At 46.1% G+C, this 26,159-nt stretch overlaps 2 protein-coding genes across 8 annotated transcripts in view; one reads left to right on the forward strand and one right to left on the reverse strand.

Moving 5' to 3' along the window:
* The window catches only part of MAFK (MAF bZIP transcription factor K), a 31,733-nt gene extending 11,527 nt beyond the window's left edge, over positions 1-20,206 (forward strand). For 2 of the 7 annotated variants that reach the window (XM_081840047.1, XM_081840048.1), the window contains exons 2-4: positions 10,324-10,403; positions 13,760-19,045; positions 19,190-20,206. In XM_081840047.1, coding sequence (XP_081696173.1) covers positions 10,368-10,403; positions 13,760-14,194 — 471 coding nt within the window. In that variant the 5' untranslated portion in view covers positions 10,324-10,367 and the 3' untranslated portion in view covers positions 14,195-19,045; positions 19,190-20,206. Of the gene's footprint in view, positions 1-2,519; positions 2,544-4,769; positions 5,129-6,855; positions 7,276-7,302; positions 7,409-10,323; positions 10,404-13,759; positions 19,046-19,189 lie in introns of those variants that run through there. The other 5 variants (XM_081840046.1, XM_081840051.1, XM_081840045.1 and 2 more) reach the window with 5 other exon arrangements.
* Positions 20,207-22,683: 2,477 nt separating this feature from the next.
* TMEM184A (transmembrane protein 184A) overlaps positions 22,684-26,159 on the reverse strand; it is a 43,055-nt gene continuing 39,579 nt past the window's right edge. The window contains exon 10 of the mRNA XM_081839928.1: positions 22,684-24,992. Within this exon, the coding sequence (XP_081696054.1) occupies positions 24,748-24,992 (245 nt within the window). The 3' untranslated portion in view covers positions 22,684-24,747. The remainder of the gene's footprint in view (positions 24,993-26,159) is intronic.

Below are 26,159 nucleotides of genomic sequence, written 5' to 3' on the forward strand. Positions count from 1 at the left end.
GGCACTGCTGGGCAACCTGATTTAGTTTCCTGAAAATGGCAGTGATGTGGTCACTGTTGTGGGGGGGAAAATTTTCCCGTGTGTTATTTTCGGGAGGGGGGGGGCAGAGAATCCATTTTAGCAAATGGATGTCAATTGTAAATATAATTATTAGCCGAACTTTACAGCTTGAAAGCTTTAAGTTACAAGGGGTAAGGTGGTCTCTGAAGTAACTGGGTTTCTGAGTTGTATAGAGAATTCTATCTTGGTAGGAACACCTTCAGCTTAGCCCAATAGCCAGATTGGCAGCCAGGATGTGTCTACTTCCTGACAGTTTAGCTGTGCCACAAGGTGCTATTTTAACATCTGTATGAAGCCATTTGGAGTAATCGGGATGTTTCTCTGTTACCTCTGAGTCAGGAGAGGCTGTGCAGAAGCTGTACCAGTCCTTGGATGTATGAGGACCAATAGGCTGAATAGGGACGCTGTTGGTGAATGCTTGCCACTTTTGAAAATTGAGGAGTTTACCTGTTCTAATTGATGTTGTAACTGTTATGCCGTTCAATGGGCTTGTTCATTATACATTTTAATTATGCATTTTTAATGTTGTCGATGAAATTTTATACTGTGTATTTTGATTATGGGTAGCTGTATTTTTATAATGTGTATTGTTTTTTGCTGTTGGCTTTTACTTGTGATTTTGCTGTTGGCTTTTACTTGTTTCAAAATGCCTTGATTTTTCTTCTCAAAATGAAAGATGGTATATACATTATTTTGATAATAATCATTTAATAAATTTCTCTGGCTGCTTCCTGGTATCAGATTAAAAAAAAAAAAAGTTGGCCACCCTAGGTAGAAGCTTGGGAACCTGTTTTAAGTATGGATTGATAGAACAGGGGAGCGTTTTCCTGTTTAAGCCTAAGGAACACCAGAAGCTGAGACGAGCCAATGTGGTGTAATGGTTAGAATGTTGGGCTATGACATGGGAGAGCAGGGTTTGATTCCCCACTAAGCCATGAAGCTCACTAGGTGACCTTGGGCCAGTCACCATCTTTTTACCCTAACCTACTTCACAGGGTTGTTGTGAGGATGAAATGGGGAGGAGGAGGATCATGTGACCACCTTGAGATCCTTGGAATATAAAGGTGGTATCTAAATGTAATAAACACAATAGGAAGGAGGAAACGGTGAAATCAGCCATGATTAAATGGGCACAGGATATCGGTCATGACATTATGTTTGCTGACTGGGAACAGTTGTGGACCACTGGTGTTAAGTTTACGGCATGTAATGCCTTAAAAGAAAATATAATGAAAATGATTTACAGGTGGTACATGACCCCAGTCAAGCTTGCAAAAATTTACCATTTGCCCAATAATAAATGTTGGAAATGTAATGAGAATGAAGGTACCTTTTATCACCTATGGTGGACCTGCCCGAGGGTGAAAGCATTCTGGGAAATGATCTATAATGAAATTAAGAAAGTCCTTAAATGGACATTTACTAAGAAACCAGAGGCTTTTCTCCTGGGCATGGTTGGCCAATTGGTGCCAAAGAAGGATAGGACTTTCTTTATGTATGCTACTACTGCAGCAAGAATTCTTCTGGCAAAGTATTGGAAGATGCAAGAACTACCTACTCTTGAAGAATGGCAGACAAAGGTGATTGACTACATGGGACTGGCAGAGATGACCGGCAGAATTCGTGACCAGGGGAAAGAGGCAGTGGAAGAAGACTGGAAGAAATTTAAAATATATCTTAAAAACTGTTGTAAAATTGAGGAGTGTTAAGATGTCAAGGGGTAAGAAGCAGAGAACTACAGCTGTAATTAACAAATTTATGGGAATTTAATGAAGGGAACTAAATGGATAAATTGACTAAAGGGTTGCTAAAAAAATTTAAAATAAGGATGCAGCAAAAGGGAGGTAAGGGGAAGTCGATTGAAAGAAGTTACAAGAAAATAAGATTATGAATTTATTTATGTTTGAGTTGTTTATGTTTGTTTGTATTTTGTGATGTTTTTGTTTTTTAATTATGTGTTTTAAAAATTGAATAAAAATTATTATTAAAAAAAAAACACAATAAAATAAATAAATGAAGGCAGCCTGAAGGAGTTTTTTCATCCTTACTCACAGGCAAGGGAATGTACCTTGGCAATCTTGAGTGAGTTACCCGTGCAGGCTGAAGCAATAATTGCACTGGAGATGAGAACAGTTGGCGTTCGTGGCTCCAGCAGCCTCATTCAGACCACACATGCAGGTTGACTTGTTGATAAAAAGCTGGCTTCCGCTAAGAGAGAGAACTGGATGGCCAAAATGATTTATTGGTGCTTATAAGCAGCACCAGCTTTTCATGTGCTGGAATGAGCCTCTGAAGCACCACGGCACATTTTAATTTTTCCAGCCTCCTTCCTGCCCAGCTGCCCTGGAGTTATCCAGCATTATCTCATTTATTTACTATATTTCTTATCCCACTTTTTAGATAATTGCTGTCTCCCAAAGTGGCTAGACTAAAAGAGCAGGAGGCACCAAGAAAAGGGACTGGAGGGAGAGGAGCTTTTCAAGGTGAGCTCTTGGAGAGCACTTACATCTACCTGGGGCCAGGTTGTTCTTCCTTTGTTGGTGGTGTTGCCTGAATAGCAATGGGTGGCTCTCGGTCCTTCAGCCAGTGGAAGGGACCAGACTCCAGAGTGGCCCTTGCTTGCTTCTGCACTCCCTGGGGCAACCAGTGGCTGGAACTGCGTGTCTACTCAGGCAGGGTGGGGCCAGGTTGGTCTCCCCATTGCCTTAATATTCTTCCTGGGAGGAAGCCTCCCAGTGGCCCTGGGTTCCCTGGCCTGATAGCAGAAGCCGTAGTTGTGCTTATCTTCTGCTCTCCAGCCCCAAAGCACCAGAAGCATTTCTGCAATACTGCTTGCCTGCAGCTTAAAAAATAATAAATTACCCACTGCAGGTAACTATTTCAGCATGTTTTGCTTTTTCTGGTGTGCTTATAGTGACCATTCTATTTTCCTCAAACATGTCTGTCAATATGGTGGCCAGGAGCAGGTCCCTGGTTGTTGAGAGTAGCAGAGAGAAGTACATAGCTCTCTCTCTGTTTTTTACATCCCTGATGACTGCTTTTGATCAAGTTGAGGAGCAAGACAGTGGGGTTAGGGGAAGTATCCTGGATGTTTCCAGGCTTGCAATGCTGTATTTTTTTTGACCATTTACTTTTGACAGCAGTTATAAATCTCATGGCATGCTGTCACGTTTGGTTGACTCCTCTTGGTTTTCATGGCCAATCATGACTGTAATGACTTGCAATAGTTACACTTGCTAAGTGGAAATTCGTAGCATTGAGCATGGATGTGGGAGAGCCGGGTTCAAATTTCCACACAGCCATTAAGTGTCCTGAATCGACTGTGATAAGTTGCTGTCTCTTGGCTTAGCTTCATATAGGATGTTCTGAGAACATAATTATCAATGTAGAATAATGTCACATATTAAGAACTATGAGAATTAATAACAGTTTACTGTTGTGGCCTTGGTGGTCAGTGATGATCATTAGATGTTTCCTTAGTAGGTACTAATGGCCGGAAGCCAGTGTTTGAGGGCTACAGCTTTTCCATAGCATGGATGACAGTGTGGGGAAATGAAAATGAGCAATTTGGAGAGATTTAGTATAATGCAATTGAGAGAGATAGGTCTGAGATTCCCATCTTCCCCAGAAGTTAATAAAATTAGATAGGTAGGTAGGTAGGTAGGTAGGTAGATAGATGATAGATAGATAGATAGATAGATAGATAGATAGATAGACAGACAGACAGACAGACAGACAGACAGACAGAAGTTTTTCTCCTGTTCTCATAACAGTAGAAATCATAGACATCCAGTGAAGCTGAATGTTGGAAGATCTGGGAGAGTTTTAAGCCTTTCAGCCAGCACATTGTTAAAACTATAAAACTCACTCTTGCAGGAGACGGTGAGGGCCACCAACTTAGATGGCTTCAAATTCGTGGAGAAGGCTATCAATGGCTGCTCTCCATGGTGACTGTTCTGCCTCCACAGTCAGAGGCAGCAGTGCTTTGCAATACCAGTTGCTGGAAACTGCAGGAGGGGAGCCAGCTCTTGTGGTTGTGGCTGTGCGTGAGGGTTTCCCAAAGGCATCAGTTTGGCCACTGTGAGATGCTGGACTAGGTAGGCCATTGGTCTGATTCAGCAGGCTCTTCTTAGGTTCTTATTTCCGCCCTGTAGAGATGCAACCAAAGTGCTGCACATCCCTGCTGCTGCCTCATGCAATCCATCCATCCATGCATACACACATACGAAATATGAGAGTCTGGTGCAGCAGCAAAAGCAGGAGACATAAAGAAGCAGCAGGTGACCTGAAGGCGGGAGGAAGTTGAAGGGCGTTCTCAAAAATAGCAGCTGGTTGGGTGGGCAGATGGAAGAGCAGCAACTCTCAGCCTTTGGACTTTCCCAGTCCTGTGACTTCCTCCCATCTCTGAGCATGCTTCGGGTTAGCCTTCCCATCAGCTGGCAGAAGGGAGGGGAGAAGTGCTTTGAATATTTCCAGGTCCAGGATCAAAAGCCTTTTTGTGTCTGCTAGTGGGATGTGGCCTTCTCTCCCTCCCTCCCTTTCTCTCACTTTTTTTCCTGCTTCCCTTTTCTGGTAGAGCCCTGCCAAGTACAGGAAGACTCCAGTGTATGCCTCTCCTTATAGGGGTTGGGGTGGGGAGGCAGGGAGGAGGAGGAGGAAGTGTTTCTGGTTCTGTGGGAATGTGAGCTTTCTCCCACTCTGTAAACAGCTGGTGACTCATTGCATAGCTATGGCACCAAAGGGATGCATGGCCTAAGGCATGCTGTGTGTGTGTGTATGTGTACATACACAGGGAAGGGAACTGAGCTTGTTTTGTTCCCGCCACATCCCCGCTCTGCTTCCTTGACTTTCTCACCGAAAACCTTTGGCGGGAGGAGAGAGAGAGAGACCCTGCGGAGTTCCTGCCTTCATGCGCCTCCTGCCTGCACAACCTGCCTTCCACACGGGAGGTGCCCGGGGCAGCGGCAAGGAGGCTTCCATGGTGCATGGCAAAGTCCAAACATGAGGGCGGGAGAGGAGAGCTGCACAGAAATGAGCAAGGGCTTGGGAAGGGCTCTGCAAATCCAAGGTAACGCTGCTGGGCTCCTTTCCAGCTCTCTGCAAAGCTCTCTACCGCCTCGCCCCACCTTTTCTCATTTCCCGTTATGTGGCTTGCCTGTGATTTTCGCTCCTCTGGCTTTTAACCGCTCTCAGCTGCCCTCCAAAGCCGCCTGCTTTTCTCTCTGGGAGATCCTGAGGCCTAGAACCCCCTTGCAGCCTCCCTGTGTGTGGGATCCTCCGAGTCTCTTGCCCTTCAGTACCCACTTTTGTTAGGCAGTCCTTGCCTTTGCCCCCTGCTTCTCATTCCAAGAAGAAATGAATTCTAGGTACCTTGGCAGCCCTGGCTCACATCAAGCTTAGGACACTGCTACTGCACTCGGTGCTTGAGTTATATTGATGCTGCTGTAGAAATAACAGTTCCCTCCACTTCCTAAAATATATCCCACAATCCCTCAGCCTGTTGAGTCCTTCCCTTTTCTTGCATCTTCTTCATTCTGTCCTCATTTGCTTCCCACACCTTGGCTACCTTAGTAATGGATCTGTATCGCCTACTAGTTTTGTCAGTTCTGTTCGTCTTTCCAGTTCCTACAGGGATTGGCAAATACAGTCACATTCAGTGTATCAGCACAGAGTTGACCTGCGACGCGGAAGAGCCTCTGCAAGCACCTACAGACTTTCAGAGTTTTAAAATATTTGGGCTGCATTCTCACACTGCTACCCAGGATTACTGGGAGCTGTGCTTGATTTCTAACAGGTGTCCAGACTCTCAAACGATGCCTCCCTGTTTTAACCGCAAGGTGTGGTTGCTTAGCAGTGAGGGGAAGGCACTCTGTATCTACTCAGAGGTACTTTTCTTTATTGTATTACACCAGCGACTTCCAAACTTTTCCATGTATGGACTACTTGGAAATTGCTGAGGGTTTTGGTGGACCACTTAATGATTTTTCTGACTGCTGTAGTAATTGTAATGCGTTGTGCTACATGATGTGCAATTTTAAATGCATTTTTGCAGACATGCAGTGGATCAGCTGAATAACGCTTACGGATCACTGGTGGTCAGTGGACCATTTTGGGAACTTCTGTATCACACTATTCCACATCTGTTTCTTTAAAGAAGCATGGTCGTAGTTCAGTGGGAGTTTCTGGAGGAGAGAGGCTAGGCCATCGCTGAGCACCTGCTTTGCATGTTCAGTTCCTGGCATCTCCAGGCAGGGCTGGCAGAGACCCCCGCCTGAAACCCTGGAGAACTGCTGCCAGTCGGGGCCAAGAGTGCAGAGCTAGACAGACACAGTGATCTGACTTGGTGCAAATCAGCTATGTCCCCAAGAAGTGCAGGGCCCCTGAAAGGGAATGTTTTCATTTCCACAGCAGCAATCCCTTCTCTCGTTTTCAATTTTGCGCGCATGTCACGTGAAGCTGAACTGTGTTGATCACCACAAGTGAAGGGAGAAGCATTTGTGGCTGAGCCAGACCGCCCCCCCCGCCCCGCCCCTGCTCAAATTCCTCCATTCAGCCTGCTGGACTTCCCCCTTTCACTTTCTCTAGGGGGGCGGGAAAGAGTGTCCTGAAACCAATTGAATTTGTTGACTCTCCCTTTGTCCTCCCAGTGTCTTTGCACAGAGATGACCCCAAGTCATGATTTGCTTTTGGGCTTCTCTTGTTTCCATGGTTACCGTCTCGGGGTTGGCTACTTTCCCAAGGTCACCATGGCAACTATCGGAAGGGAATCATGCTTGGGATGCTTTGGCTGAGTATCCTTTAAAAAAAAATAAAAATGAATGATTAGAACGTGTGACACGATGTAGAGGTGGATGGAGACAAGTTTTCCTTCTCCGGAAGGGAGCTTGTAGGGGAGAAGGGAGAACTCGGTCCAGGCTGTCTTCTAAGGTTCCTTACGCCCGGCGCTGCAGCTTTCGAAAGCCGCCTGTGCTTGCTAGGCGCGACAGCCCTGAGCACCCAGACCCTCCGCTCCCCCGGCCCAGGCTGGCAGGGGAGAAGGAAGCTGCTGTGATGTCACAGCTGCATTGCCCTCTCCCCCTTCTCCTACAGGCGCTCCAACTGTGTCATCCATCCGTGCTGCGCGATGCAGGTGGAGGCTCTGCCGCCGAGGTCTAGACAGGCAGACTGCCTCTCCTGCGCTGATTGAAGGGGTGTAGTTTGCAAAGTGTACCTGAGGTGAGAGTGAAGGGCAGCCGTCCTCAGGGCGAGTGGGGAGGAGGCGTCGCTGCTGGGTGCCACATTTCCACACAGCGGGGAAGATCAGAAGGGCACCCCCTCCCTCAGCCTTAGGGCGAGAGAACCCCACAAAGTGAGGAGAACGTTGCATTTTTCTCTTTCTCTTTTGCAACCTGTTCCACCATCCTTGTCTTGTCGTCTTGTGGTTTTTTCCTGTGTGGTTTGTTTGTCTGCCTTGAGATTTGGGAGGCTTACAGGTGGTGGTGGGCAGAGATTTGTTCACTTTTCTACTTGCACTGTTGAAATCTTTAGCAGGGTGGGGACTAAGGCCAGAGGTTATCATCCCTTAGCTCTTAGGTGACCTTCGTGTGGGGTGGAGGGGTGTCTTAAGTAAAAGTTTGTGTGTGTTGTTTTTTTAATTGGGGGGGGGGCATATTCCCTGTTTCTGCTATCTGCTAACCCTGATTCTGTGATTGTAATAAATTTGTGCAGATTTCCAAAATACTGTTGCATGGTTTTTCAAAAACTGTACAGAGAAAATAGCAATCGGCTAGAGCTGTTAAGATTGGGGAAGAAAAGGTTAGCTTTACGGAATGAACGGCACCCAGACAAACAGATAAGGAACTGTTCCAAATTTAGAAACCCCCTCACTTAAACGGGGGGGGGGGGGAGAGAGAGAATCAGATTGGCATCATGAAATGCTGGAATCCAGGATAAGCAAATTGATAAAAATTGGGTCTAAAGTCTTTGTAGGCCTGTGGACACAATGGTGTGGGAGACGGGAGGTAGGGATGGAGGAGCTCTTCCCTACCTCAATAACTTGGTAATTACATGAAAATCCTGGACAGAAATGATGTCTAACTCGGGCTGCTTTCTCATCTTCTCCCATCTTGCCACTCTGATTTCTTACTGAGTGTGGATTAAGCCGCTGTTGTGTTCAGTCCTATCGGGTGTTCTGGTTTGTTATTCCACAATCCTTCCCTAGCCTAATAGCCAAAAACATCACCCCAGATTTTGTTTGGGTTCCATGCCTTCAGGCGCAAAGCACCTTAGTGGCAGAGCGCATCTTTTTCAGGCAGAAAGAGGAACTCAGATCCAACCCTGGCAGTGTACATAAAATGATTTGTGGTTGCAAGACTAGAAAAGCTTTGGAGAGCTGCTGCCCATTATGACAGACAACACTAGGCTATGTGGACCAGTGGCCTTGAGTCTGTATAAAGTGGTTTTCTAATGGGGAAGGGTCATAGCTCAGCGATGAAGCGCTTGTGAAAGGTCCCAGGTCCAGTCCCCAGCATCTCTAGATAAGGCAAGGAATGTCTCCTGTCTGAAACTCTGGACACCTGCTGCCTGTCCGTGTAGGCAATACTGAGCTAGACAGAAGGTAGCTTCCTATGTTCCTATATATGTACAATCTGAGATATTGATACTTTGTTTGTCTAGTGAATGCTGGCAACTATAGCTCTGTGTTGGGCTCTCATGCCTAACATGAACACACACAGAATGCCTATTCAACAAGGAAGGTCCAGTGTTACATACCCAGGGGTCTGTATGCAACTTCTTAGACACACATACAGGGTGAGTCTTTTAAAAGAGGCCCCATGGAACATGTGTACTCTGTATCCACGGGGCCTCTTTTAAAGGACTCACCCTGTATAATCAGTGCTGCTTCTTTCTTTAAGTGAGCTCTGGTTGCATGCCTGTGATGTCTGATAGGATCACTGATAACTGGGAATCCCTGTCTTTGCCTGTAATAACATAGGTGAGACTGAAATCATAGACCTGTTTATCTCATTTATTTAAATAATTTGTATCCTGCTCTTCAATTGAGGAAAAGCTCCCTAGTGTGACTTACAGATTGCAGACCTGGGGGCAGGGATTGGTTTTAATATTTTAGTTTATTTTTTAGTAATCTAAAAAGACACCTCACATAAGGAAAATGGATTGGGAGGGAGGAGGAAATCAGGGACAACTTGAGACTTAGAAGTTCTAGTAGCTCCACTCAGTGCCCCAACTAGCAGAAATGGCTACTGATGGCCAGGCTAGGGCATGATGTTGCTTCAGTTCTCCCTCCCCACATCCTGCGTCTTATATTGTAAAAAGCCTAGTTTTGTTAGTTTATTCTCTTTAAGGCAGCAGTTTTCATTTCACGTTGGGGTTGTGGGGCAACAGAGGGAGGAAGTACAGAGTTCCAGGAGTGGTATAGAAGAAAGAGCTTCCCCAGCCCCAAACTGATTGTCCCCTAACAGAAGGCAGTGCAGATCAATGAGACTAAGTTTGTGTTTGCTATGGAATGACGCAAGACTACAGTGGGTTTTAAACTTACAAGCGGGGGGCATCAGGCAGAGATTGAGCCTGTGCCATCCCCATCCCCACTCATTCTGGTGTTGAGAAAAGTGACAGGGAAGCCAGCCATACCGATAAGCCACAACAGATCAGGAGGTGCTTTCTGGCCTTTAAAGATCCCCTGAATGAAACTGAGCAACTAGGGGATTCTGTTTTCACTGCTGATTGTGTACCCCGCCCCCCCTTTGCCTAGCACTTCTTTGATACAGCAGGATCTGAGCCTGACACATCTACAATGCTCATCCACCCTAGCCTGAATTGGGAAGCCCAGGAAGAGCACAGCATTCTCCTAATGATGTTTCCCCACAAGTGGTTCTAGGATGAGGTCTCGAATAAGGTCTCCTTGAATTTATGCCTTTTCTAATACCACTGTTGGATAATTGAATAACACATCCATCCACACATACCTTAGGAGCCTGTATATCTATGCTCTCTTGTGGGCTCAATGGTTGGTGAGCTGGCTTACGTGGTTCCGGAAATGAGCAGAAAGACAAGGGAAAGAGTTCAAAAAAGAATGGAGGAGCATTGCCTTAAATAGATTCGACATATAAAAGATATGTGACGTTCTCTGAATCGAAATGCAGCATATGAATTTGGTGGGGGAAATGTCCCATTTAGAATGTCTTTTCTGGGTCTGTTTCCTTTCTCTAAACCTGTTTCCTCTCTCTCTCTCTCTCTCTCTCTCCTTTTTCTCTTCCCCTCTAGTTGCAATTTCTGAGCAGTTCTGTCCAGGTGACCGTACCCAGGTTATGACGACTAATCCAAAACCAAACAAAACATTAAAGGTAAGTAAAGTGGCATAAAATGGGGAAGTGGAACTTGCAACCCTGCAGGTGTTGCTGGACTCTAGCTATCATCAGCCCCAGCCAGAATGGCAAATGGTCAGGGATGTTGGGAGTTGTAGTCCAGGAACATCTGGAGGAACACCCCATTCTGATATAAAGCATAGATGGCTTTTTAAGGAAAACTGAGACAAATTCATGGAACCTCCATGGCCAGAGGCAATATACCTCTGTGTGCCAGATGCTGCAGGTGCCTATTATCTTCCCACCTTGCTTGTGAATTCCCAAAGCAGCCTTCCCTTAACTTAGTGCCATCCTTACATTCCAGGTTGCAACTCCCAGGTTGCAACAGGCCATTGTCTGTGCTGGTTGGAGGAGCTGTAATCCAAAACTTCTGGAGAGCACTAGGTTGGGGAAGGCTGTTTCAGAGGCATCTGGCTAGCATTTGTTAAACAGAATGCAGGACACGAGGCTTTTATTTTTTTTAAAAAAAAAAAAATGTTGTGTGCTCTATATGAAAATAGTTTTCATCATGGCCGATCTTCTAAATCACAAGCAGGGAACCTGTATACCTCCAGGTATTGTTGGACTGCAACTTCCGGAGTCTCTGACCACTGGCTATTCTGATGTGAGCTAGACTCCATTCTGTGGGTTGTCACAGGTTCCCTGTTCTAAATTACCACCTTCCCCAGCGGTAATTCTTTAAAATACATTGTTCAGTGCCAAATTCTTTTGCCTGCCGATAACACAGCTATACAGTTTTCCTTCAGAAGAGAGTTTTTCTTCATCGCTTTTAAAAGAGAAACTAAGGATACCTATGTCTAACTTGCTGGAGACGAGGACAGTATTCTGTATCCGTACCTGAGATGAAGTGAAGTTTTACGCAGTTCATGGAATCTTGCAGGAAAATTCATGCCACACTCACAGGCTGGGGACCATAGTGTGGTGGTAGGGTGCATCTTTGCAAGGCACAGGTTTCCATATTCAACCCCCAGCATCTCTTGTTAAAAGGATTCCATGTTAAACAGCTTCACACACTCAGGTCCTGTAACAGATTTCCTGGATGTCTTCATATGGCCATGAATTTCCGTGCAGAATCATCTGAGTCATTTCCCTTTCCATTCCTCGTGGAAGAGGGACATGGGAAGCCCTTCTGAGGTACAACATCCTGAGGTTGACGTGGCTTGTGGAGAGGAAGGAAGGAGCCACTCTGCAGCTTCCTGCCCTGCAGCTAGCAGGATGTCCTCATGCCGCTGTGGGAAGTGGGCAAAAAGCAAAGGCCCATTGGCCCATTGGAAAAATGCCAAAATCCCTTATGAGGGCAGCATTCTTTTATTAGTCCAACCCAAATGTGGGACCTGGAGTGGCTGAACACTCAGCCCATGAAACGCTGACATTTCTTAAAATATATCAACGTGGTCCTTTACACAGGAAATCCATTTTATTTTTAAAAAATCCATCAAATTCACAATACCTGGGTGGTTTTTGGGGGGTGGGGCGGCCCCTAGAATAAGACTGAGCATGGGATTATAGAAGTTTAGAACTGGAATCATCTAGTCTAACTCAGCTAAAGCATCCATGACAGCTGGCCATCCACCTCTGCTTAAAAATCTCAAAGAAAGGAGAGTACACCTCTCATATGAGTCTGTTCCACTGTCAAATAGTTCTTGCTGTCAGAAAGTTTTTCTGTCAGTAAGTTTAGTCGGAATCTCTTTTCTTGTAACTTGAAACCATTGGTTCAATTCCTACCCTCCAGAGCAGGAGAAACAAGCATACTCCCTCTTCCATGTGATAGCTCTTAAGATGGCTATTACATATCATCTCAGCATAGGTGATAAATGGGGGGCGGGGGGGGGGGCGTGATGGGTTCACTGCTGAGAAGACCCTGTCATTTGTTGCTAAAGGAGCTACCTAGAGAAGGGCTTTAGCAGAATATCATAACCTATGTGGGAAGACTCAGTTCATAAGATATTTGGCTCCCAAGGCATTTAGAGCTTTTAAAAGTTAACATCAGCACTGTGAATTGGGCCCAGAAGCAAACAGATAGCCAATATTAATTTATTTACATACTGCAGTTGAGCATTTGACTGATTTAAATAGCTGTTCAACAGTGGGACGGATTCCCTCCGAAGGTGGTGAAGGTTTTTGAATAGGTTGGATGACCACCTGTTATGGATTCTTTAGCTGTGTTTCTGCATTGCAGGGAGTTAGACTAGATGTCTTTTGGGGTCCCTTTCAACCCTATAATTCTGTGAGAAGGGGGAAAGGATTTGGTCAATTAAGCAGATCAAATACTGGTCAGGTATTTTTAAAAGCACTAACTTTATCACAGCAGCAGAAAAAGAAAAGTTACTGCCACGTATCTGAATTCTAAAAACTGAATGATACTGCTAATTATTGTGAAATAATACTTAAAAAAAAAAAATAGTACATTACCATAACTTTTAACTATGTTGGTTCAGGCTTTTTCTTATATAAATGATGAATGATTCTTGTGAATGATGCTTTGGACTCAGAGGGAAGAGTCAGGTGTAAATGTTGACTTGGGTAGAAACTACTCTGCACCAAGTGCCACTCACTGGATCATCTGCAGATTTCAAGTAGAATTCTCCATCTGAGTTCCTGCAGATGAGGAATTCTGACACAGAACTCTGAAACTGGGTAGTAGAGATTCACAAAGAAGTGGTCAGAGGTAGCCAATTACTATTCCAATCATTACACATGAGGAAAACTGAGGCCAAGAGATTAAGTGATTAGCATAAGGAAAGCAATGACAGAGAATGTTGCTTTTCTTGCCATTTTACTCGCTGTTTGGGGCCAGGAACCTTTGTTGATCTGCTGCAAATAACCCAGAGATTGACCACTAAAACCCAACATGCCTCCTTCCTGCTCTAGTATATCTTTACACGGGAGAAGGCATTCCCTGAGATACTTTGGACCCAAACAGTTTAGACTTATAGAAGTCAAAGCCCGCACCTTGACTTGAGCCCAGAGACCTACTGGAAGCCAGTGCAGTTGCTGAACAAGTATAATACGGTTTTGTCAGCTCATCTTGGTCAAAAGAGGGGCAGCAGTATTTGGAACTAATTGGACAGCCTTCAAGGGCAGTTCCAGATATGATAGCAAATAATCAGGAAGTTACCGAGGCGTACAGGATAGCAAGGCTGAGCGATGGTTAGACCTGGGATAGCTCAGTCAGTAGAGCACAAGACTCTTAACCTCAGGGTCGTGGGTTTGAGTCCTATGTTGGGCAACAGATTCCTCCACTGCAGGGGGTTGAGCTAGATGGCCCTTGTGATCCCTTCCTGTTCCATGATTCTGTGATCCATAAGTTGCCTTTGTGACATTGGTGTCTGCAGGTCAAGGAGGAGTCGGGAGAGAACGCCCCGGTGCTCAGTGACGATGAACTCGTGTCAATGTCTGTGCGGGAGCTGAACCAGCACTTGAGAGGTCTCACAAAAGAGGAGGTCATCCGCCTGAAGCAGCGGCGGCGCACGCTTAAGAACCGGGGCTACGCCGCCAGCTGCCGCATCAAGCGTGTGACGCAGAAGGAGGAGCTGGAGAGGCAGCGGGTGGAGCTGCAGCAGGAGGTGGAGAAGCTCGCCCGGGAAAACAGCAGCATGAAGCTAGAGCTGGATGCCCTGCGCTCCAAGTACGAGGCGCTCCAGACCTTTGCCCGCACCGTCGCCCGGGGGCCCATCACTCCGACCAAAGTGGCTGCCACCAGTGTCATCACCATCGTGAAGTCGGCAGAAATCTCGTCCGTTTCTGTGCCGTTTTCAGCGGCCTCCTAGTGTCCAAAGTGGCAGAACTAGCAGCCCTTTGGGAAGGGAGAGTAGGATCTCGTTGATGGGTTTAGGAGCCTGCCTTCCTGAAAGATCAGCGATCCATTTTATCCCCCACAGCTAGCAAGTGGACTCTGCAAAGGGGGAAACTAATGGGCTGTTCTTGCTGGGCACTTCAGGTTCTGTCAAGCCGCTTCTGGCTGAAATGGGAATGCCATATCGAGAAGTAGATATTGCACGAGGAGTCTTGCACAACTCCTCCTCACAGCCTCTGTAAGTCCCAGGCAGCTCCCCAGTCGAGAGAAGACATCAGGGTATTCTCCAGAACATTTTGGAGTGAAACTGAACCACTCAGAAACGGATGGCCTGGCAGAATTGACAGGCAAGTTGAATAAATGAAGAACAGCCTCTTCCTTCTTTCAGAAAAAAAAAAATGTCCGATCGTAGTCAGCTTTATGTCAGTCACAGAATGGGCATTTGGCTCTGGAGCAGCTTTTGCTGAGAGTTCATCAGAATGTCATAGAACAATGTCTTATCTCTCCAGTTATAGAAACATCTTCACAGGTGAATTTCCACTTTTGGTGTGGTTATCTCCCCTACCCTTTGCCATGTGGCTTAGCAAACAGAGCAGTATCTACAATGCAAAAATGTCTCTCTAGCTACTTCCCCACAATGTGCCTGTGAGTCAGGTGTCTTTTTAAAAATGTAGTCTTGTTACTTCTAAATCAATATTCTATCTCTCTTGCTTTCTCTCTCTTTCTCATAACAATAACTATTAGATCTAGACTGAACAACGCTGCAGAGAAAAGGAAATAGGAAAGTGTTAAGAGTGTGGGGATGTGGGTGGGCTGTAAAAAAGAGATACTGTTAACGGCAGGAAGCCCGTACTCTGACAAGGTGTTCTCTTACAGGGTCTGCTAAAAGGCCTGTAAAGCAGAAGCATGCAGGAGAAGACAAGAAAGTTTCACGTAAGAGACAAACAAGTGTGACATCAACACAAAGCCTTAACATATCCTCTCTCTGACTTCACGAGAGCTCTTTTTGGTGCTCTTTAATGCCAAAAGACAACATATGGCAAAGATGAGTGATGAAAACAAAGAGCAGTGTTCTTGGACGAGCTGCCTAGTAGATGTAAATATCTACAAGGGAATAGATCCTTGGAGATAATCTCAAGACCAGGGCATAGATGAAATGCTGCCAAGGAATGCAAGAAGGTTTGAAAATGCAGGAAGGTTTCTTTCTCAAGTAATTGCAAAGTTGGGACGTGGGATGGGTGAAGAAATGTGTTTCGTGGATCTGAGACAGGAAGGATTGGAGCTGATTGGTTCGTGGTGAGGAGGGCAGAAGAGGACTTGGGAGGTGGGGTGGAAGAGTGGAGCGAGAGGAAAGCAGAGATTTTTGAATTTAGTGGGGAAAGAGAGGAGTTAAAGTTTGTAAATGAGTTTGTAAAATCCAAGGAAGGAAAAGCAACAGGTTTTCAGATTAAATGAAAAGGAAGGACCTCGTACAAGTTGACATAAGCTGTGCCTGCAAGACAAGTAATCTTCCTCTTCCTTAGCAAAAGGTACTCCTTTAAGGTTCCCAGATAAAAAGAGGGAGGACCCTGAGGCTTGGAGCCAAAATGCCCCATGTGGCAACACTTTAGATGGCCTGCACCATTTTAGACTGCTGGTATAAGATAGGACCTTTTGAATGCTGCCTCCCCACCAGATACTCAACACATAAGCCCCAAGTAAGCATACCAGAATAAAAAAGCTACCCTGGAATTTCTCCCTGACTTGCTCCTTTTGGCATCCTTTTACAGGGAAGAAGCTCTGTTTTGCACCTTATGCGCCACTCTGTATATTGATAACAGGGCTGGAGAACTTCCAAAACAGAGCTGAACCATTGCATATTGCCGGTGGGGGAATCTGTGACGTGGATTTGAACCAGGGTGGGCCGGTGAAGATGCTGGTGGCAATTTAAAACCTTGTGTGTGTTCCCAAATGGCCAATGCCAACTTTACTCTTACTCTGTGTGTGCGTTTGCTGCTGCAGGAGTGATACTCTACCTGACACACCACTGCTTGACATTATCATTGATGGTGGCAAGCACAGACCACACTCCCCTTAATGGAGTTAGGAATATGGATGGTATATCGCCCATGGCAGTTGGGTGCATGCACAGGGCAGATCCTTTACCAACGCTGCCGCTAACACCTACTGTGTCTACACTCAATAAGAGTTAGCAGGGTTGCACACTTGCAACAACCGTAAGGAAAATAAAATAAAAACCAAGTCATCTATTCAAGACTTAAATTCCTACCAGCCCACTGTTCCGGTGGCTTATTTTCTGAGTCTTGAGGTGTGACTTTTTTTTAGGATTACCTCATTTCTTTCCAGGCCTCACATTACCCTCTAGAAGGCAAGCTGATGTCCTGTGTTTTAACCCATGCCTTTTTTGACCCCCTCAGCAAAGGTTGAGAAAGAAAAAAAAAATCACACAATATTGCTCTTATTTCCTGTAAAACATTATTTTGGAAAATGCCCTGGATCTCTGTAAGCTTCTCGAGTTCTTAAAGCGGAGAAAGGTTTTAGATAATTTGCACTGTTGGAACTTTGGAAAACAAATAGGGCTGGCCATTATGGGCTTAAGGATGCCTTGATACTTCATAACCTCCCCCTGCCACACCCCAGAATTTATTCTCGAGAAAGAAACCGCTGTCCACAGCCCAGGACCATCTCATAACTGAGCAATGCGGAATTTGTGGCCCTCCAGATGTGTTGCAGGACTACAGCTCTCACAATCCCTCACTCATAGCCTTGTTGGCTGGGGCAGATGGGAAATGGTGCTCAACCACATATGTATGGCCACAGGCTCACTGTCATAGCCAGGACCCTGAAAACGAGAGGATAGTGTTAACCTCTGTTTCATCCTAGAGATAACAAAAGTCTAGACTTGCTCAAAAGCTGCCATACGAAGGGCATCACCAATAGCAGCTCCTACGTTGACTCCACAAATTGTTCTGTACAGGCTGAGCCCAGTTAATGACCACCGTACAGTGCTAGAGTCCCATAGATGTACAGCTCTTGGGTTTCCTTGAATGTGTTTCATGGGGTTTCCTTTCAGAATAAAAACAGAGACACAGACATTTTCTTGAGTAGCGTTTCTTTGCAACTGAGTAATCACCTGCCTCCCTCAGTTCTAGGAAAGTTGGCCAGAGGTGCAGGCAAGCAATTGCTGATTGAAAAAAAGAAACTGGTAGGAGACGCTCCAACAACAATCAAACTGAAATTGTGTTTGCAGCCGGCGGAATTAAGGCTTCAGCCTTAGGGTTTAGCCCTTAGCAGCTGTGTGTTTACCGCCAGCTAGTTGCTGCTTACTCTCCCCTTGGGGTAGTTGCTGGAAAACCTCCTCCATAGGTGGTCTGCAGGCACATGAAGCATCTAGAATTTCCATGGATAATATGATAATCTCTGAGGGAGTGACCTCAGCCTGATCTCTGCCGTTAATTTGAGAACTAAGAGCAGCTTCTGTGGGGCAAACAACCCAACCAACACCAGGACTATGTACCTTTGTAATTTGATCAGGCGCAAGAGGCTGAAGGCATTATTAAAGCTGTCGTTACCATAGCCATGGTAGGTAATCCATATTGGATATCATTTAAGGACCATGTGGAAATATTTGAGAGACACACTTATAGAAACATATATAAATATATATAGATATATATATATAATAAATGCATAATTATATACATTTTATCGTACAGATTTTTTTGTAAAAGATATTGTCTGGGTTGTTGTCTTTTTTAGTGTGGTATATTGTCTTTTTCTTATTTAAAAAAAAAAGTCTGCTTCCAAGAGAAAGTGGGGAGGAGAAAAGAGCCGATAGTTTTCTCTGACGAGTCAGGAATATGACAGAAGGAATCTGAAAGCTTTGTTTAGTTTTATTTCTCACCTCCTTTTTTGACACCTGTGGCTGCAGCCAGAGATATCCATTGGAAACACTTTCCTCTCAAAAGTCTGTGCACCAAAAGGATGAGAAGTTCAGGAGAGGAGACCTGAGCAAATTGTGCCATCAGTCGCTGCAGGAATGTGTATCCTTAGCCTGTCCTACATGCATATGCCTACTTAGACAATTCCTACATGGAAGGCACTTGAACATGGGAGTTAATATGCAACCCAAGTGCGCAAACCACCACCTGTGATGTTTGTGTGTTTTCAAGTGTGTTATTCATGCAGCAAGGGATTGCAGGCCAACTTTTTATAAATCACGAAACATCCCTTCATGTTTTCTGCATCATCTTCCACCATCCTGAGCTTGGTTTCTCCATACATGAAAAGATGTTCAGTGTATGCTTTGGCTTTTCTGAGTGTTGGTGCGACTCATGCCCAGCTCAGTGTCCCCTCCAAAGGAACTGCCAAGTGGTTTGCGGTCAGATTTGTCTGTTCTGCCTTTAATGGTGCCCCAAATTTGGCTCCTGGGGTATCTTTCCGCCTCGGTGTCAGCTCACCTTCATGCGAGGTTAACAGTCCAGCTGTTCTCTGCTAGGTCTGGCACATCTTTGCCCACACAGCCTCCAGGACCTGTTAGAGGAGCCTTGGAAACATGCACAACACCGTTGCTGTGCATGATGTCCACATTGGTCATGACTTGCCATTGGGGGTTCTGGGGTCTGCCTTGTTTTCTACTGGGGCTGAACTCTCTTCCCCAGTGCTAGCATGTCCAAGAGAGGCAGTTGATTGGGCCGAATGAAACATCCCATGGACTAATTTTGGTCCACTAACAGCCAGTTGCGCTGTTCCGATCCCTGCTGCTGTTTGGCCAGGCCAGCTGCCTTTCTTGGAAGGCTTGCTCAGTATTGGAGCTGTTGTGTAGGCCAGTGTTTCCCAACCTTGTACCTCCAGCTGTTTTTGAACTACAACTCCCATCATCCCTGACTAGCGAGACCAGTGGCAAGGGATGATGGGAATTGTAGTCCAAAAACAGCTGGAGGCACAAGGTTGGGAAACACTGGTGTAGGCTACCATGATGGTAGCATTCTGGACTGTACCAGGTCCCATGGGAGGGGGGGGTGGATCATGATTTTGAATGCACTGAACACTCCTCACTAGCAGTAACCTTGCGCATGAGGGAGAAAACCATGCTAAACCTTTCTCCCTTCCATGTTGGCTTACTACACACAGGGGAGTTTAAAAAAACAAACAAATGGGGGAGTATCAAAGAAATTGACCTCCCCACAGGTGGAGCCTGCCATCTCAATCTGCATCATGTATTCCCAGATCCCATTAGCCCCAGCCCTTTATGGCCAGGGATGCTCAGCGTTGTCCTCTTAACAACATCTGGAGGACAGCAGGTCAGGGAAGGCTGCCATAATGCATGACGCTTCAGTATTTGAAAGCTAACAAGCTGGATTGTTTAATCCTGCAGTGAAGGATGTGCAACTTTTTGAGAAATGGGTACCTGGAGCAGTCAACAGTGAGGCTTCTTATTGTGAGAAATCAGAAGGGAATTCAGGTTACTCCAGTGGCCTAAAGCCAAGAAGTGAAGCCCTTCCCTTCCCCTTCCCTTTTCAAGTCTTTTTAAGCTTTACCACTATTTGGTTTCAATGTTTAAGGTTTTGTGTCCCTACCTCCATAAAGACAGGAGTGTTTTCCCAGTGATAGCCGACCATAATGCTTTTCTTCCCCCATTTTCACTCATCCTTGAAAAATTGTAGGAAAGTCTTTTTTGGGGGGGGGTCACCCGTTCATTCTATCTTCTGTGGTTTTACTTGATTATTTTCATTTCGATATTTATTTTTCGTGCGCTGCTTTTTTATTATGAAATAAATTATTGATATATCAAGTAATGTGGGTGCCTGTTTCGTAAGGCATATTCACTGTTTGTGTGCGCGTGTCCAATCTACTTTTCTCTTGACAAAAAAAAAATTACAACACAATGTTAATTTATTGCTGTAAATTTTAAGCTGCAATGACTGGTTTTTGGTTTGTTTTTGTTTTTTTGTACCTTTCCAATAAAGCATTTTCTGGTTTCAGATTTGACCTGGTCTGTGATCAGTATGTTCAAAGCTTTGGGACCTCAGACAGCCACCCTTCCTACAGCTTACACAGAGCCCAGAAGGGCTACATGAAAGACCTAGATCAGGGGTCAGCAAACGTTTTCAGCAGGGGGCCAGTCTACTGTACCTCAGAACTTGTGGGGGCCGGACTATGTTTTGAAAAGGGGGAAAAAGGGAACAAATTCCTATGCCCCCCAAATAACCCAGAGATGCATTTTAAATAAAAGGACACATTCTACTCATGTAAAAACACGCTGATTCCCAGACCATCCGAGGGCCGGATTGAGAAGGCGATTGGGCCAGATCCGGCCCCCGGGCCTTAGTTTGCCTACCCATGACCTAGATGGTTGACATCAGTCTGCCTCGGGAAGATTATGGAGTGTGTCTCCAGGGATGAAGTCAAACTGCTGTGTTAGCAGCACCAAAGTGACCTCCCCAGGGCACAAGCCTGGGCTGTGTGTATGGAGGTCTTGGGTTGCCCCAAAAGAAAGCAGAGCAAAATGTTTGGCAGCAGCAGTTGATGGAAGGAGGGCATCCAGCCGCCACTCTGCATTTGCATAGTCTAACCAAAATGAACAAAAGCTGGCAGGTAGCAGAGTCTGTTGGGGGACTCCAAAAACCGCAGCGATACTGCCTTTCATAGGACTAATTAAAACGCTACCCCTCCTTAACAAGCTTTCAAGTTCTCCAGCAATCATCTCCACGGTGTGCCTCAGAGCAACAGCTGCTGGAGAGCACAAGCCCTGCCTGTGAGCTTCCTCTTGGCAACTGTGGGGAACAAGCTGTTGGAGATGATGATGGGCCTGTGGCCTGATGGAACAGGGCTCTTCCTAGGGGAGACGAGAAGGGCTGGAGAAAGCTAATGGGAAAAGCCTGAAGGGCTTTAATTTGTTAGCAGCCTTAGGCTTCCAGGCAGGAGATGTCATGCACACTTAATTAGAGCACTAGTAGCTGTGTCGAGGGACGCTGGTGGCGCTGTGGGTTAAACCACAGAGCCTAGGACTTGCCAATCAGAAGGTCGCCGGTTCAAATCCCCGCGACGGGGTGAGCTCCTGTTGCTTAGTCCCTGCTCCTGCCCACCTAGCAGTTCAAAAGCACGTCAAAGTGCAAGTAGATAAATAGGTACCACTCCGGCGGGAAGATAAACGGCATTTCCGTGCGCTGCTCTGGTTCGCCAGAAGCGGCTTTGTCATGCTGGCCACATGACCCGGAAGCTGTACACCGGCTCCCTCGGCCAATAAACCAAGATGAGTGCCGCAACCCCAGAGTCAGCCACAACTGGACCTAGTGGTCAGGGGTCCCTTTACCTAGTTGTGTCAAGGGCATCTAGGAAAAGATGCCACAGTGACAACTCGCTTAAAACCCTGACAACAAAATCCATCAGTTACTCTGCTCTGTGTCCAGCATTAAGTGAAAGTTGAAATGCAGTAGCGTTTGTATCAGGCTCAAACAGGAGTTGAGGGGCACATGCAACCCTCCAAGCTTCTGTTTCCAGCCCTCAGAACTCTGCCCAGGCAACACCCTTTAGGAGTCCTGCTCTACACTCCCCTTTGGTTCTTTGGCCTGGCCAGAATATCCCTGAACCATATACTGTCATACTTCGGAGGTCGAACAGAATCTGTTCCAGAAGTCCATTTGACTTCCCAAACACAGCTTCTCATTGGTGCAGGAAGTTACAGGGAACCAGGCAGAGGGCCTTCTCAGTGGTGGCGCCCGCCCTGTGGAACGTCCTCCTGTCAGATGTCAAGGAAATAAACAACTATCTGACTTTCAGAAGACCTCTGAAGGCAGCCCTGTTTAGGGAAGTTTGTAATGTTTGATGTTTTATCGTGTTTTTAATATTCTGTTGGGAGCCGCCCAGAGTGGCTGGGGGAACCGAGCCAGATGGGCGGGCTATAAATGATAAATGATAAATGATTATTATTATTATTATTATTATTATTATTAGTGGGAAATAAAGGGGAAACTTACCAGGAACAAGCCAGACTGGATTGCTTAATTTAAAGGAGTCTAATCATCAGCTTTTCCCCAACAATCTGCATGGGAATGTGCTCTGCTGCTTGCTGACTAGGGTGAGTGAGGAGCGATATTAATATTTTAGTATTTAATGAATTATTGTATTTAATATCTGGCTTACAAAAGAACGTTCAAAAACTGGAACACTCACTTCCGCGTTTAGATCAGGAACCGGAACAAGGCATTCGGGAGCCGAGGTATGACTGTACTAAAGCGTCTTGCTTGCCTGAGCTCAGAAGTTCTGACTCGGTTGGAACATTTTGAGCTTTTCTCTGCAAAGATTTCTTTGTACTTCTGCAAACCTTGGGGCTTCCCGGCAGCTTGCTGATCCCTCGCAGTCCCAGGTTGTGCCTTCCTGGGTTACAGAGGACTCCTATTCAGAGAACGGGTTTGCCTGCTAGGGAAATACTTAACAGTGATTTGACAATGCACACAGAAATGTTTCCCCCCCTCTTCATTTTATTAGAAGCCTTTTTATATAAATAATTTAAAATGTACAAGTTTACACTCCCAGCAGTTGCCACCTCTCTGTAAAAGATGCAACATCCAGAGAAGAAAGCATTACATACATTTTATCACTGCATAGAGAAGTTGTGCTGTTCAAGCAGAATCTTGAATGATCTCCTGCAGGCTAGGGACAGAGGTGAAAGCTGTTTCCTGGTTCTGCTGGATCTCTCAGCGGCTTTTAGTACCATTGACCCTGGTAGCCTCCTGGACCATCTAGAGGAGTTGGCTTTTGGGTGCACTGTTATACAGTGGTTCTGCTCCTTTCTCCTGGGCCGTGTCCAGAAAGTGATGTTGGGGGGATGAGTGTTCGGATCCCTGGGCTCTCACTTGTGGGGTGCCTCGGGGCTCTGTCCCCCTTCCCATGCTTTTTAACATCTCTATGAAGCCACTTGGAGAGATCATCAGGGAGTTGGGGCTGAGTATTCACCAATATGTGGATGATAACCAGCTCTACCTCTCTAAATCGGAACCATTGAAGGCAGTGAACGCCCTGTGCAAGTGTCTGGAGTATGGATGGCGGTCTTCAGATTGAGGTTGAATCCCGACAAAATGGAAGAACTGTTTCTGGGGGAAGGGGGGTGGGCAGGTGTGGAGGACTCCCTGCTCCTGAATGGGGTAACTGTGTCCCTGAAGGACCAGGTGGGCAGCCTGGGGGTCATTTTGGACACTCAACTGTCCATGAAGATGGCCAGTTCCTCATCCAAGGTCTACCAGCTCCATCTGGTATGCTAGCTGAGTCCCTACCTGCCCACGCACTGTCTCACCAGAGTGGTACATGCTCTGGTCATCTCCTGCTTGGGCTACTGCAACGTTCTCTACATGGGGCTGCCTTTGAAGGTGACTCAGAAACTACAGTTATTGGCCATGCTCTCTGGAGCTGATGGAGAGCTGGGAGTCGCACAAGATTAGAGGTCCTTAGGCTAGGCTTCCTTTCTACATGTTCTACATTCCAAGGGGAGAGCCATAGGCAGTTCTTATGCTGCCCCCTATATGTGTGGAATTTCCACAATGGTGGGAGCCAGAACTGAGCCCACACAGTGTGTGTCTGTGTTAAACCCAGCAAAGATTTCTGCCTACATTCTTTCTACTATGTGGTCAAATTGTCCTCAGCTTTCCTCTCCAGGAAACAGTTTCAATTCCACCACCACCAATCCGATACAGGGCCAAAATTCCTGATCCATAGCAGATCAGTCTCGCTAAAATGGCTTTACTGAGATAGTTCTGGGTTCAACCAACACACCCCAAAAAAATTTCGTTTTTTTTTTTAAAAAAAGGTTTTTCCTTTAGCACCAAGAACGGACTAGGAATAGCAATTTTTAAGCTTCCTTGAAGTCTTCATTTGCTCCATAAGGAGTTCCTCACTTCCCACTTGCCTCTGCTTTCAGCTGTAGCCATTGCAGCTCCCCACTCAAAACTTCAGTTTGTTTCATTCCTTCCCATGGGACCAAACCCAGACTATATTGCTGTTGGGGCACAGTTTTCATTCAAAACCATTACTTCTTGACCGCAATCCTGGCCTTTCCCCGTTCTTCCAAGCCAGTCCCCAGCCCACTCCCATCTTGGAACCAGAGCTGTCGCTCAGAGTCCAACTGAGAAAAGTCATCCCCACTACACTATCTTTGCTTCAGCCAATAGGAGAGAGGCTGGAGGCATTCTAAGCCATCTTCCAGAACCTCTTGGAACTTTCCGGAAAATGCCGCCATTTTGTGCCCTCATGGCGCATCCCCAAAAGCAGGAGGAAAAGGCTCACGCAATGGGTTGAGCGCAAAGGCCGAGGAAACGCGAAGAAGTGGGAGGGCTTGAGAAACCAACTTTCCAAGTATTTGAGCCTTCTCGAGGCAATAGCCAATTGACGGGATTGGTGGCGACACCTCCATTTTCTCTCACGTCGGCCAGCCCATCTGACATCCGGTTCTGTCCGCAGCAACTGAGCTGGAAGGTGGCAAGGAGGTCTTTCCTACAAAGCCCACCATGGTTCCCACCTGCGAGACGTGCCCTATAGCTCGTCGTCAGAGATTATCAGCACCCTCTTCTCGATGTTCTTGCTCTTCTTGATGTGTTGGCCATTGGCTTTGGGCTCCACGTGCCCGTTCTGCCCCGGCTCCCCAGCCTCTTGCATGGACTGCTGTGTGTACTGCTGGTACGCTGGGGAGAAGTTGTGGATGGCATCCTGGACAATGTCCTGGGGGCTCATGGTCTCCTTCAGACCACTGGAGATGCTCTGCATTGGGGCAAGGTTTGCTGGGAGCAAGAGGAGGACACGAGAGAAGCGTAATCATGTAAACATGCCTACAACTAATCCAGAATGTAGCAGCTAGACTGGGGACTGGGAGTGGCCACCAAGATCACATAACACCGGTCCTGAAAGACCTGCATTGGCTCCCAGGATGTTTCCGAGAACAATTCATTGTGTTAGTGCTGACCTTGAAAGCCCTAAACGGCCTCGGTCCAGTATACCTGAAGGAGCGTCTCCACCCCTATCATTCAGCCCGGACACTGAGGTCCAGCACCGAGGGCCTTCTGGCGGTTTCCTCCCTGCGAGAAGTGAGGTTACAGGGAACCAGGCAGAGGGCCTTCTCGGTGGTGGCGCCTGCCCTGTGGAACGCCCTCCCATCAGATGTCAAGGAAACAAACAACTATCTGACTTTTAGAAGACGTCTGAAAGCAGCCCTGTTTAGGGAAGTTTGTAATGTTTGATGTTTTATCATGTTTTTAATATTCTGTTGGGAGGCACCCAGAGGGGCTGGGGAAACACAACCAGATGGGTGAGGCAATAATAATAATAATAATAATAATAATAATAATAATAATAATAATAATAATAATATTTAGAAAGAAGCAACTAAGAAAAGCCTTCTCAAAAAGCAAGTTTCCTCATCCTAGTGATCTCCAGACATTGTTGGACTACAACCCCCATCAACCCTTACCATTGGACCACAATGAGGCTGGTGGGAGTTGGACATCTGGGGGCACCAGGTTGGGAAAAACTACCAGAAAACAAAGTTGTCTGTTCAGATCATAAACAGCAGCACTATGTAGGACCAGTCGTTTAGTATTTTTGGGCCACCAGTTGTTCAAAAAGACCCAAAACATGTTAAAATAAGAATTCTGCCCCAGTCTCCGGTTACTTTGGCCCTATTGTAATAATAATAATAATAATAATAATAATAATAATAATAATAATAATAATAATTTATACCCCGCCCATCTGGCTGGGTTTCCCCAGCCACTCTGGGCGGCTTCCAACAAAACACTAAAATACAATAACTATTAAACATTAAAAGCTTCCCTAAACAGGGCTGCCTTCAGATGTCTTCTAAAAGTTTGGTAGTTATTTTTCTCTTTGACATCTGGTGGGAGGGCGTTCCACAGGGCGGGTGCCACTACTGAGAAGGCCCTTTGCCCGTT

The sequence above is a fragment of the Podarcis erhardii genome (genome assembly GCF_964252035.2).
Source record: "Podarcis erhardii genome assembly, chromosome: 14".
Lineage (NCBI taxonomy): Eukaryota > Metazoa > Chordata > Lepidosauria > Squamata > Lacertidae > Podarcis > Podarcis erhardii.